This window comes from Eptatretus burgeri, chromosome 1 (genome assembly GCF_056783735.1).
Source record: "Eptatretus burgeri isolate ZD-2024b chromosome 1, Ebu_testis_v1, whole genome shotgun sequence".
In the NCBI taxonomy this organism is placed as follows: domain Eukaryota; kingdom Metazoa; phylum Chordata; class Myxini; order Myxiniformes; family Myxinidae; genus Eptatretus; species Eptatretus burgeri.
In genome coordinates, this window is record NC_140961.1 from 45,102,879 (window position 1) to 45,116,599 (window position 13,721).

General features: G+C 42.3%; 1 protein-coding gene across 6 annotated transcripts in view; it reads right to left on the bottom strand.

The window, feature by feature from the left end:
- LOC147034366 (centrosomal protein of 85 kDa-like) overlaps window positions 1–13,721 on the bottom strand; it is a 167,196-nt gene that overhangs the window by 93,377 nt on the left and 60,098 nt on the right. For 4 of the 6 annotated variants that reach the window (XM_085881550.1, XM_085881534.1, XM_085881526.1 and 1 more), the window contains 2 exons: window positions 12,376–12,534; window positions 7,890–8,018 (listed from right to left, as the gene is read on the bottom strand). In XM_085881550.1, the coding sequence (XP_085737676.1) occupies window positions 7,890–8,018; window positions 12,376–12,487 (241 nt within the window). In that variant the 5' untranslated portion in view covers window positions 12,488–12,534. Of the gene's footprint in view, window positions 1–7,889; window positions 8,019–12,375; window positions 12,535–13,721 lie in introns of those variants that run through there. The other 2 variants (XM_085881557.1, XM_085881565.1) reach the window with 2 other exon arrangements.

Sequence of the window (13,721 nt, forward strand, 5' to 3'; positions counted from 1 at the left end):
GATGTCGATCTGGACAATGTTGGAACGTTTAATGAGTGCAATTACAGCACAGGGGGCAAAAATGACGGCACATGGGGCAGAAATGGCAAAAATTGCAGCACAAATGGCAAATCAATTCGTGACACAGAGGGCTGAAATGACATCAATTGGGGGTAATGGGGGAACAGTTGGGTGCACGGATTGATTTAATGAGGGATGATTGGGAGGAAAGACGGAGAAAATGAAAAATGAGATGCAGGAGTGTGTGGTTGTTCAATTGGGGGAAATACAAAGTAAATTCGAGGCTAGATTGGAGGAAACAAAGGTAGAAATTACATTGGAGGGGGAAAATATACGGAAAAAATTGGTAGATAAAATTGATGCAACGAACATTCGGGTTGATAAAGTGAATGAAGGCCTGGAACGTCATCGTGCCTGTGTGGATGCTCGTATGCAGCTGCAAGTAGAAGAGTGGGGAGAGCTGAGGAAGCAAGGGATGAATTTGGCGGAGGAGGTAAAAGGATTGGAGGCTCGTTTGGACGAACAAGATAAAATTATGAGCCAAGATGAAGACTTGGATAAAGGCCTGGTAGAGCCGTCTTTTGTAAGTAGAGTGTCCGGGTTGGTTGAGGAGCAGCTACAAACTCGCGACGGAGCCTTGGAGGAGGTTGTGCGGGCCCAGAAGATCCTGCGGGAAGAGGTGAATCGGACCATTCAACGTTTGGAACAAGAGGAAAAATTGACCCATGAGACCCTCACCACAAAACATCTTTGGCCACAGTGGGCCCCGAAATTGGATACGCAGCCACAAGGGTGTTTGATCCCTGGGCTGGATTCGGACAAGGGAGAAACTGGGAAGCGGGCCACCGGAAAAGTGATCCCCCTGGTAAATTTTGACGGGTCAGGGAGCGTTGAAGCTTTTCTGACGCAATTTGAGTGCATTTCCCGACTAAACGGGTGGAATGAGAGGGAACGTACAGGGAATTTGGTGGCAACGTTGCGGGGACCAGCCGCAGATGTGTTAAACGTGATCGCGGAGGGGATGTTGACCAGCTCCCACATTTGCGAGGCGTTGAGCCGTCGGTTTGGGTTCGCAGCGAACTGTGATCTGGTGCGGGCCCAGCTCCCGCACCGCAAATTAAAGTTGGGTGAGACAGTGCAGGAGCTGGCACAGGACATTTACCAATCAGTCAGGATCGCGTATCGGGACCTTACAGTGGAGGCATGGGACAGACTGGCACTAGAGAAATTTTTAGCTGCTCTTCCTGACCCTGAGGTCCGTGCGCTAGTGGAGCTACAGGATCCACCCACCGTGCACCGAGCGGCCGAGTGCGCGGCCAGGCTGGCCTCGTGGAGTCGGCCGGGTCGGGTGCCCGAGAGGCCATCGGTGACGATCCGACAGGCGGAGATTCGGGATCAGGGAGGGGGGCTGGGAGAAATTGGCATTACCCAAATGTTTCAGAGGATGAATCCTCCTGCTGAACTGCCAGGTCTATCCAAGGTGCCCTTTCATAGGTCGAGTCCGGAGATCACTGTCGGGGGTCGGGGAGACTAGATCGGGCTGAGCATTTCGGGCCATGCTCGGCTGGTGAGATTGTGGCGAAGTGCCTCCTTTGGTGAAAATAGTGAATTGTGGAAAATTGGCATGGGTTTGTAAGTTCTGCAGGGGTTTAGAGTGACAATAGGGATAGTGGGTAATTGGTAACAAAGCGGGCAAGAGTGGCTGTCCAATGGCTGGTGCGTGGATCGGTGAGAAGTGCTGTGTGAGTTGTTTCAAGTAAAGAAGTGAAATGTATAGTGCACACATTGATTTTTTTATTGGACATGGTGTGGTAACAGGGAAGGTCATGGTCGGTGAAGTGTTAGAAATGCAGGTGTCACATGTAAGGCCGATAGGGTGGGGGAGTCATGTGGGTTTTGAGGGTGGGGATGATGTGCTTGTCCGCAGGGATTGCTGAAGCTCACGGTGAGCGGGAATTGCGACCCCCTTCAAGGAGATTCACCACCTGGTGGCTAATGGTGACAGTGTCTGGAGGCAACTGGGAGAGGGTCTGGTTGGGCGACCAAGGTGGGTAGGACCTTGGCGACCCAGGAAGGCCAGAGGAGCCAGTGAGACCCCTTCCAGTGTGTTGTACGGGGTTAGAGCCGATGGCTACCAGGGGGGTGGGAATCAAAGGGAGCGGGGCAGAGAAACGTCCGGGTTGGACTAAAGCTTACCTGTGGGCATGGTTGCACCTGAGATGCCCCCATCATCTTGTAGTAACCCACCCCACGGCCATGACGGGATTCAGCCTGCATCATTAAAATGGGGACCATGACCGAGAAATGTGATGATGACCATGGTGTGAGTGTTGTGAAGATGTGTGAGTCCCACTCGATCCCGCACAATTTGACATGTGCAGCAAGGGCATGATGTCCGCATAATTTTGGGGTCAAGCAAATTTGAAAATTGGCTCCCCAGGTAATGCTGGGTCTATTAGCATCCACTGGGGGACGCGGTCAAGTGTAAATATCCTGTGATTAGTGTCGTTAAGGCTTAGAGTAGGAATGTAAAGTATAAGTGTTGTGTTTTTGTGGAACCTTTTGTTTCCCCTCCCCAGATCACTGGAAGAGTGTTGGACAGGAACGATGATGCAGAGGATGGAGTGCAACTTCCCTCACTGCTCTCATGTGATGAAAAAAAAATGAATGATTGTTTAGGCGAGGATAAGGCCATAAGGGATAAGGCCATACATTAAGCAGGATAGGTAAGTTAGCTGCGGCTCGCTGCCCATTGCCCCTCCTACTTTATTTCGTTAGGTTAAATAGGTGTGAGTCAGTAAGTGTTAAGGCTGGTACGGTAGCGCCTGTGATATACCTTGCAGGAGCTGCGGTACCAGAGGAGGGGGCAGTGTTACGTCTGAGTGGGGGTATGCATTCAAAGGGTAATTAGGATGTTTAATTAGGTATGCCATGCTGTTCGAGTTTACCAGGATCTCGATGTAATAAGTAGCAATTCAGTGGTGATAAGTTGTCTAGTAAATGTCCATTTCTTCAAGGAGGAAATGATAATTGTCACGTAATTTGATAGGGAGACGGGTTAGGGTAAGTGTGTCTGCGTAAACCCTTTTAGTATTCCCTGGAGGCTTGCCGTGACGTAACAGGACAGTGCTGTGCATGGCTCCACCCCGTGATCACGATTGGTGGAAGGCGACGGCGGAGGGCCAATAAAAACGGTCCGATTGGAAGTGACGAGGATTCGAGGATAAAAAGGTTCTGTTCGGGGAAAAGAGGTGGAAGAAGAAGATTGATAAAGAGAAACCGTTTGGTCGAGGCTGTTGGGCTCGAAGCGTGCTCTATTATTGGGCTGATACGTTCCTCGATTCGTCGTGTCTTGTGGCCTTGCTGTGCCTCGTCCCTCACCTCGGTTGGTTCTGGGGTTCTGCTGACTCGGAGTACGGGGTCGGGCGGCGGGCGGAAATGCCTCCCTCTCCTGCTCGCATCTTGGCGCCAGAACTGGCTCCCTGGCGGCTGTGAGCGGACTTGGGCCGACACCAGGAGGTCGACAGCACCATGGTGTCTCCTGCCCCTGACGAGCGCAACGCCAGCTCGTCCGGCGCCAATCCAGGGACTGTTGCGTCTACACCACGGGCCAGCCTGACCACCAGGACCAGCTACGTTGTGTGTGTGTGTGTGTGTGTGTGTGTGTGTGTGTGTGTGTGTGTGTGTGTGTGTGTGTGTGTGTGTGTGTGTGTGTGTGTGTGTGTGTGTGTGCCTGGCGCCTTAGAGGGTTTGAGATTTGTATATCCATTGGAATTGTTTGCGTTTTCCCCACGCCCGAACCCACACCACCATCCCGTCGAATCGCCCCGGATCCCTCCTCTTGCCGAGTCTTATTATTATTTCTAGTTAGAGAAATAAACATTATTAACTCAGTGAAAAGCGACTCGTGCCACCTTCCTCGTCCCATTTGCTGTAGAGCGATTAAAACCGCCATCTTTGGGTTATAAAAAATAAACCGCCTCCATCGTTTTGGCTCATTCTACGTTGGCGGGACTGTTCAAGTCCCGTGGACGTCACAATACTCATACACGCATTTAATTTCACAATGAAGAATCCACCTTTTAAGAAAAAGTCAGATCAATTTCGGCTCTAAAGACTGTTATTTGACAAAACTATGTATTTGAAGAAATGAAGATACATTTTTTATATATATATTTTTTTTAAATTGAGGACCATGTGGAAAGTTTCGCCTCGACACGAGACTGACCTTCATTTCTGGGTGCCGCCATATTTAAAATCCAGTGGTTTGTGGGATATCTAATATAAAATATCAAGCATCTATATTTTGCTCTTTCAAACAATTACTTCAATAAAATAATTAAAATTATTTGGTTAAAATACATTAGTTTGCTTTAAAAACCTTTCACTTAAACTATAAAAAATATACACTGATATAGCAGCAAAATACAAGATGTCCCTTGCAAATGCTGAGGGAGATATTCCTGGAGAGTGAACCACTGATTCGATGGGAAATAAAGACTTTCGGTCAGACCCCCTCCACGAAACCCCCTATTGCCCACATGTGTATGGTAAGGAACCACATATTTGAGAGGTTAGGTTTCAGAAGATTTTGCTAAAATAAATACATGCAAATATGATACCTGTTTATAGATACACTACGATAAAAAAAATAAAGGTTTAAGTCCCAAACCACTCAAAAATTCTCAACTTATTGATTAAAATTATATGTGATTGCCTCTGTAGATGTAGCTGGTAACACTTCTGCCCATGCTGATCACAGAAAACTAAATTGAGACGGAGGGTAAGAAGGGTGGTGTGTGTGCTTAGTCAAGGTGTGAGCCTTCACATGCTCACACACACACATATTGTAATTGCGGCTTTTCACCACTGGAGGGTGAGACAGGGAGAGAATTCAACTGATATCTGTTACTCCTTTGGGGTGTCAAGAAAAAAAGTTTCCAGCCAGTGGTGGAAATTATGAATATGAACAGGTGAAGTGGGATTTCATTTTTATGAAATCATTTACACAATATAAATAACAAGGGAATTTACATGAAATCGATGTACAGTATACATGGAGTTATACGAAGTAGTATCTAATTGGGTGGATGAGGGATGTGTAGTGGATTAAGTTTATCAAGACTTTCAGAAGGCATTATTATATTAATACGCTAAGCCATATTTTGTGGACGTATCTCTTCCGAAACTGCCGGACCGATTGTCGCCACTTTCGGCATGCGGGTGCTCTGTGGTCTAATGTACAGCATGGGCTAGGTGAGATCACGTCAGACGGACAAGTTTGGGAATTTTTGGCGATTTTCTCATTTTTACATTTGTTTGCATGGCGACGTGTGACGTCACCGCTGAGAGGCGTAATGACATCATGACATCATCGGTCATTCACTGACGTCATTACGTCTGTTGTCAACAGACTGTCACCACTGAGAGGCATAATGCCACTCCGAGAAAACAGTGTCTGCAATGTAAAACCCTCTTCTGCACATGCTGATTACCTCAGAAGGTGCATTTGACACAAAAAATGTAACAAGAAACATTGTATGTAAAGAAATTCTATAAATCACATTGTGAACACTGGATATATTGACATACTAACGAACCCTCAATTTAGAAAATTCGCGCGGAGCACGGGTTTGGCCATTTTGATATTAAAGTACTACATCGAAGGCTGTTAGCAAAGGTGAGGGCTTGTGGAATGGCTGGTAGAGTAGCCAAACTGGATTGGAAACTGGCTGAGTGATAGAAAGCAAAGAGTGGAATGTCTGTGAGTGAGACGATGTCTGGCAGAGAGGTTGTAAGTAGTGCTAAAGGAGGCTTTCATTTGAAACCATTTCATCCCAAACAAAATGTACCTATTCCTATGATAATTGCTGTTTTCCTCTGGGATCCTCAAAGATCAGCACTGATAAAATTCAAGAATTTTTTTTTATTGATTGAGCAATCTATTGGCTGATGCAGTTTAACACAAGGAAATGGAAGGTGGTGGGGATTGTAAGAGTAATGAAAATAGGGATGATACAATGCAAGGGGCAGCTTTGGAGCATGTGACACAAGAGAAGGGTCTCAGGTTCGTAATAGATATGGGGGGTAAGTAGATATCACAGTGCCAAGCAACTATAGGTAAAGCTAATAGAGTTTTAGCTTGTATTCGTCAGGGAATAAATTATGAATCAAAAGAGGTAATGTTAACATTTAAAATAATTTAGTGAGGCCTCATCTAGAATATTGTGCACTGTATTAGTCGCCACATTTGAGGAAAGACATAGCTGCCACAGATAGGGCATAGAGCAACAAGATTGATTTTGGGGATAGCTAGACTAAGCTATGAGAAGCAGCTGAAGGGGATGGGACTTTATGCATTAGAAAGGACGTGATTACGAGGGTGCCTGATAGAGATGTTTCAGATCATGAAGGGTGGAGACAAAACAAATACAGAAGAGTTTTTCATCAGAATTGGCTGTGACGGGAACAAGGATCACAGCATTAATTATAGTAAAGAAGAAGAGAGTTAAAACTACAGTAAGGCAGGTATCCTTCAATTAGAGAGTACAGTTAATGCATGGAATAGTCTACCTGGAAAGGTAGACGACATATATATATATATATATATATATATATATATATATATATATATATATATATATATATATATATATATATATATATAAATATATATATATATATATATATATATATATATATATATATATATATATAAATATATATATATAAATATATATATATATATATATATATATGGAAAGGGTTAATTAGTTCAAACTGGAATTGGATAAATATCAAGAAGCATTTAGGATAGAGGGGTATATGGATATTGGCAGGGGTTATTGGTAGCCTAAGGTATCAATGGGTGATCTCCTCTACATGTGTCGTTATTGTGATGCTAATTGTGAGTGGATCTCATCAAAAGGTGAATGTGCAGGTTGTGATTGTTCACCCTTCCCCTTCACTCTCCTCCATCCCCTCCCCCCAAATATCTATGTTACACTCTGGTGATGTCTCCTGTGCAGCTACATATGGAAGATGACATAAACAGGTAAACTAAGACCAGGAGAAAAACAGAATTCAAACACTGAGCATGAGTACATCAATAAACTAGAATGGCACTCAGTAGAGCACACACCTCCACCAGACTGAACAGTTTATGTTTTGTAACCCACTCATCGGCCAGATCTGGATCTGGACCTGAACCAATATCTAATCGGCTTGTTCTTGTCACCTAACAAACTCATGTAACCAACGTAGTTTTGACATAACTCGTCCATAACTTTTTTTGAAATCTCATACTATATCTCGTTTTTGTTCCGATCTCTCAAAGGTGAAGAATGACTTTTAAAAATACTCCAGATCCGTATCTTCACTAAAATAGAATCAATTCATCCTTGTCACACACCCAACCTGTCCACCAAGTTTTGATATCCAACCAAGTCCACAACGTTTTGAGATATCCTGCTTACAGACAGACAGACAGACAGACAGACAGACAGACAGACAGACAGACAGACAGACAAATAAAAGAGGGTGAAAACATAACCTCCATCCATCTTCGGTGGCGGAGGTAATAATCTCACGTGCATACATGCTGAGGCAGCTATGTCCCTTCATCCCCTCAATTCCATGCATCTGACCAATTGTATTTTTAAGTATATCATTGTCTCTACAGACACTACCCTTTCAAGCAAACTGCTCAATCAAGGTCATGTAATTTGTTGTTGGAGTAGCTGTCGATTGCTTTGCTTGTACATTTAGCAAGAAAGTTTCTCAAAAAAGGGAAATTGCTAAAAACAAAAAGGTTGGACACAGCAGGTTTGATAATGACCATCCCCATTCTGATCCTACGGGTTTCAAAAGTATCCGCATCATCATCTCACCCTCCAAGGTATCAGAGCCATATACTCCGGTGTCTGTGCTCTCCGAGTTCGTGCTGGTCAGACGTTGAGTTGATAAAACCCACGGTGAGTCAATATGATGGATGGAGCCTGAGCTACGGGCAGGCGTGGCTGAGAGAGATAAAACGCAAGTGAGAGAAAAGGGGAATCATTATAATATGATTGTAGTGGTGGATCAATATTAACTGCAAAGTGCAGCACAGCTCTAGCGATTAGTCTATAAACCATCACCGATGTGAAAAAGTTGATTGTAATTAATTCCTTCGCTATCTGCGCATCCAACCAACCACTTAGAAACTCATCACCCACTCATTGTATTTCTATCGAATAAACCGATTGCATCTATGGATCTTCTCAGTTGGGATACAACCATTTTCAAAGGAGAGAGATATTTTAAGTTCAATGTTTACGATCGAATCATCTCATTCATAAAGTACATTCTTCTGCATGCATTAGGCATGCCATGTACCAAGTTGTGTTTCTTATTTATCGACTAAATAAATGAAAAGAACCTATGAGAAGCAAAAAAAACTTGATCGGTTCTACTCTTGTCTGTTGTCTCATCAAGCAATTCATTGTGCCTTCTACATAGGCCTTACTGTCCATTAAATTCCAAATGAAATAAAAACCACTGTGCTACTTGAGCATCTCATGATATTTAGAAATTTCCACCATATCTAGGAAAATTGGATTTCTGAGTGTTGGAGGAGAAGACACAACAATATAATATAAATAACTTTTTAAACCCATAATACTACAGCCAGAGGTTGTAACAATTCATAGAGTCGAGGCTATCTGAAACAAACGATTCAAATACACACACAAGGCCTTGTGCCTCCAATGACAAAAAAGTAGCACTTTTACAAGATTAAACAAAAGAGAGCGTTGTCAATAACTTATTTCCACTTTCCATGTGACGTCAGTCAGTTTCTCACTTTCTGGTAGGACATTTAGTAAATTTTCGGTGGACAAGCTGCCTGTGTCTAAACCGTTTGTAGCCATCATTGTTTGAGGTTGTTGTAGCTTGGTGAATACCCTCGGATCTACGAATGGTCACGGTGGTGATTGAGAATTTTGATTATATTTCATTCCCATTGGACAAGGGAAAGACATCACAATGGTTTGTGTGTGTCATGCATGCCATCTCGCATCACCTCAGAACAAATCCGATGCTCACAAGTGGCCAATTCAGGTTCTGCCAGAAATACTTTGCACTCAGCCTTGATCCAAACATGGACACATAGCTGAATGGCAGAGAAAAGTTGCTGCCCTTGACATCAAGGCTGTATTCAATCAAGTCTGGCACCGAGTAGTCCAGTAAAAGATAAGGTCGTTTGGGGTCAAGAGTAAAACCTTCCAAAACGGATGGAGCTAGCTTGACATCATGGATCTTAGCTAAACTAGCTGAGATGGAAAACAAACATACTTACGCTCGTATCTCAAAGGAGTAAACACAGAAATGTATTTGTTTATGCTCAAACATTCAAAATGCTTTATGATTATATTGACTCAATATATTGAGGTTCTTTGTAAATACAGAGAGCATCTACAGTTTGAATGAGAATTTGATGAAGTTATCCATGTTTTGGTGATGGAATTTGAAGAAGTTAACCAACGTGCGTAGTCGGAACCTCACCACATCGTTACACCAGGTCAACAAAGCCCAGCAAGACTTTTGAAGCACCAAGTCTCAGCATAATCATGGCGTTCAAATGGAAACTAAGATGTGTATGAAAAGCAGGACAACCAACGTCCTGAACAATATTTGAAGTTTATAGTGTAAAGAAATTTTAACAAAAACTTTAACCAGCCTCGATGGTGTAATTGGTTGGAGTGTCTGCTTTGGATCAGGGAGGTTGGCGGTTTGAACCTTGGCCAAATCATACCAAAGACTTAAAAATGAGATTGGCTGCTTCCTTGCTTAACACTGCATTTAAAAAGGACAGAGCATGGAAAAATGATCATAAGTTGGCAACAATAGCGCAGGCTTCGACGGCCTAATGGCCTCCTCCTGCATCAAAGTTCCTTGTAAGGGAACTCAAAAAATATTAACAAGAAAAAGGGCAATCAGAGATTGCAGACAGTCGCCAGGACTTGTTTTGTGTGGTGTATTATGTGTGGCGTTTGTGTACTGGTGTATTACATAATTAATGAGACATAATTAGAACTGCCTCTTAATAACTGCTGGCAGTGATGACGGGGTACCAAGACGTCCCACTTTGATGCAACCCCGCATTGATTGGACACCTGACCCTGACCCATGACGGTTTTCATTATTATTGAATTGAATTCATAATTGGATTAAAACAAATTCAATTCAAATCAAATGGAAGACCAAACAGGTACAGTCCTACATTGGAGTCATCAGAAGGAACCCAAACAAGCAAAAAGCAAAGATGAAGTTATCAGGAGGAATCTGGACAGAATTCACATTTCAGCTGATACTCCTCCACCCTCAAACCCATCCAGGACAAGCGAAGTGAGCCTTATTCAAAAAAAATCAAAAAGAACCCAGATCAAAAAAAAAAAAATATATATATATATATATATATATATATATATATATATATATATATATATATATATATATATATATATATATTCTGGCTGCCAGACCATGCGTCGGATTAAGTTGAAATATAAAACATGTATTCCCCATCACTACTAGATCAGTTTCACGTCGATTGATTAAGTGGTTCTAGAGAAAACATTATTTAATATCTTCTTCAATCCAATGTGGCTGCCAAACCATGTTACCTATCAATTATTCCTTAGAAAACTTGTACACCCATGGCTTGGGAAACATTTGTGTGAAGTTTCCCCTCGATCTGTCCAGCTGTTCTGGAGAAGATTTTTTATTGGTTTTCGAGTAAATCCAATATGGCTGCCAAATCATGTGAGCTATGACAAAATATGTGTGAACCATTTATTCCTCCTGAATAGGCGGTCATACGTGTAAAAGTTTCGCCTCGATCTGTTCAGCCACTTCAAACAAGAAGATTTTTCAAGTTTTTTTAACAATATGGCTGCCGAATCACGTGACCGATGACGTAAATATTTTTTCTTTGGACCATTTTATCCCGAGATGACCATCAAAATTTTTCATATTGATCAGATGAAGCATTCTACATATACAATGATGTCATAATGAAGGCACCTATGACGTCATGAAAAAAAATCACACTTATTCTCCATAAGGAGTACTTGCTATGTGCCAAGTTTCATTTTTTTTCCTTGGTGTGGTTTCAGAGATACAGAGGTCCAAAGTTTTTCCATTTTTCCAACATGGCTGCTACACCACATGACCTATGACATCATAATTATCAATAAAACATTCTGCATGAGTAGTCACTCCCAGAGTGAAAATTTTGTCTCCATTCCACAAGTGGTTGCGGAGAAAAACACAAGTTCTGTGTAGACAAACAAACAAACAAACAGACAGAGAAACGGATCCAAATGCAATACCCTCTCCTTTGGCGAGGGTAACTAGACAGTTCATAGAACATGTTACCCCAAGCAGTATTTAAGTATATACTTCAATTTAAATAAAATAATCATTTTATTTCAATTAAAGATCGTTTTTTAAAAATTCCAGAAGTTTAGCACACTCTTATACAACACCATATTTAACATGTCCAAGTTCTGCGAAACTGGAGGTTCTTGGAAGTGACAAGAAGGTGATTTGTGTTCTAATGTTCAAGTATGTGATTCAATTTAAATAGAATAAAGATTTCAAAAGTCGTATAAAAAAGAAAATCATTCTGGGATTTACCACCATTTTAACGCTGTGGACGCAGTGGCTATTAGTATTACATCACCCTGTCTAACACGTTACATTAATTATATGTGCCTGTTGTTTGTGTCCTTTATGACATCCTTACAAACAGTAAGTTTCCTGTTTGAAATGATTTTCAATTTTGGTTGACTGCCAGACAGGCAGACAGAGTCAAAATATTATCTCACGCCTCTCTGTGCATGCGTGATCGGAACAAATTCAGAGCCAAAGTACTGTTAAACGGCAGGTTTGTTTTCCGATTCATGTTCCGATTCGTGTTCAACATATACAATTCAATTTAAATAAGTTGTTCCTCCATCATAAACTGACATTTGTGGACAGACCGAAGGAGAGACGGACAGACATGAACCAATGTGAAACTCTGCTTTTCGCTTCGCATGTGTGGGGTAATTACAAACTGTATAAGTGATCATTTAGTAAATAAGCACATACATTGTTTTTTTTTTAATGAAACACAACATTGATTGTTGTTATTATTTAATTTTTCCTGTTCCACACTCTCCCCCTCCGCACCCATCAAGCATGGTTGCGCAAATGACCTGACGTGGAAACGGAAGCATAAAAATGGGTTAATAAATCACAATTATATCTATCACCGTTAAACCACCGTTATCATCATCAAACTCATCACACTTTAATCAGAGCTGCATGCAGACACCATCAAACACTCACTGAAATCACGACTCTTCCTTGGTGGTAAAACGTCCTGCCATTCCATGACTCCTTCTGCACTCCTCACAAATTGCTTGGCAGGCAGGTCCGTGGCCGTTGCGGACCAGTCCATGTTCGATGCCGATTCCAATCGATCCCAGGTTTTCTCCGCAGAACGACCTGTAGTGTGCTATGCAATCAGTCTTTGTTTGCACAATCATATATATTCCAATTACTTTACAAACTTGAAAACAACAAAAAATATCAAAAAGACGAGGATAGGTTTGCATTTTGTCTGCAGTGACAACCCAATTGTACGTATCAACTAATATTTTCCAATTATCAACTGTAATCTGCGTCAATCGCCGTATCATCGACTATGGCATGTAGAGAATGTGTGTGTGTTAAGTGTTAACCAAGGGTGTGTTGTAGAGTGCATGTATGTGATTGCCATATGGACTTGTAAAAGCTTGAATCAACAACCTCTTTTGGACAGATCCTTTAGACTTAGACTCTCATCAGCAATACAGATACTTTGTAGACAGATACACCATGCAGATGTCCCACTACGACATTGTGGGAGCTGTTCCACGTACCTGTCCTGAATAGAACCTGGGGTTACAGAAGCGTGTCGTAGAAAATGGATGCTCTATGTATGTTTTGCCATGCAAATCACAGCGAGCTCTATGGGTTTAGTGTACCGATAAACAATGGGGCACAAGTACCAACGCTGGGAAACACTACCCCAAATTGTGCACGAAATGCAAAAGAGGACCAGAGAATGTGAAGGCGAGTAAAGGCAGACGAAGTACGTTAGTAAGTGAACGACAGTCAAAACAGGAGGAGGGAAAAAAAAAACTGTGCAAGTGATTCATTTTATGTTGTTAGTTTCAGAATTTCCTCGATTTTATTGCCTCCTCAAAATATTCCTCATTACTGCCGCCATTCGGCCCCAATTTCCTCGAGCGGACAAAACAAAACCGAGCACGCAAGTGGCTTGTTTGAATTCCCTGCTCAAGAGGCAACGCAAAGCAGCCAAGCGGGGTCAGTGATTGAATAGCCTCCAGCTATTCCCAGCAGCAAAGAGGTTTTAAAATACGGCTCAGGTCACCGGTTGCGCATCGGAACCACAAGGCAAAGCACAAGGGGCCAAAAGGCTGTTGGGCCAATTGTGAAAAGGGTCAGATGCCAGGAAAGAAGGCGTGCATAGAGACGGACAAATGTGTGCGCAGTGATAAAAAAAGGTTATTATTATTTCATTTTTGACAGTCTTTCATTGGTGATGAAAGTAAAGACCATAAGAACAACATGTTTACATCTTCACTCAGAGGTGTGAAAAACGAAAAGGAAGGAAAGATGGCTGCATG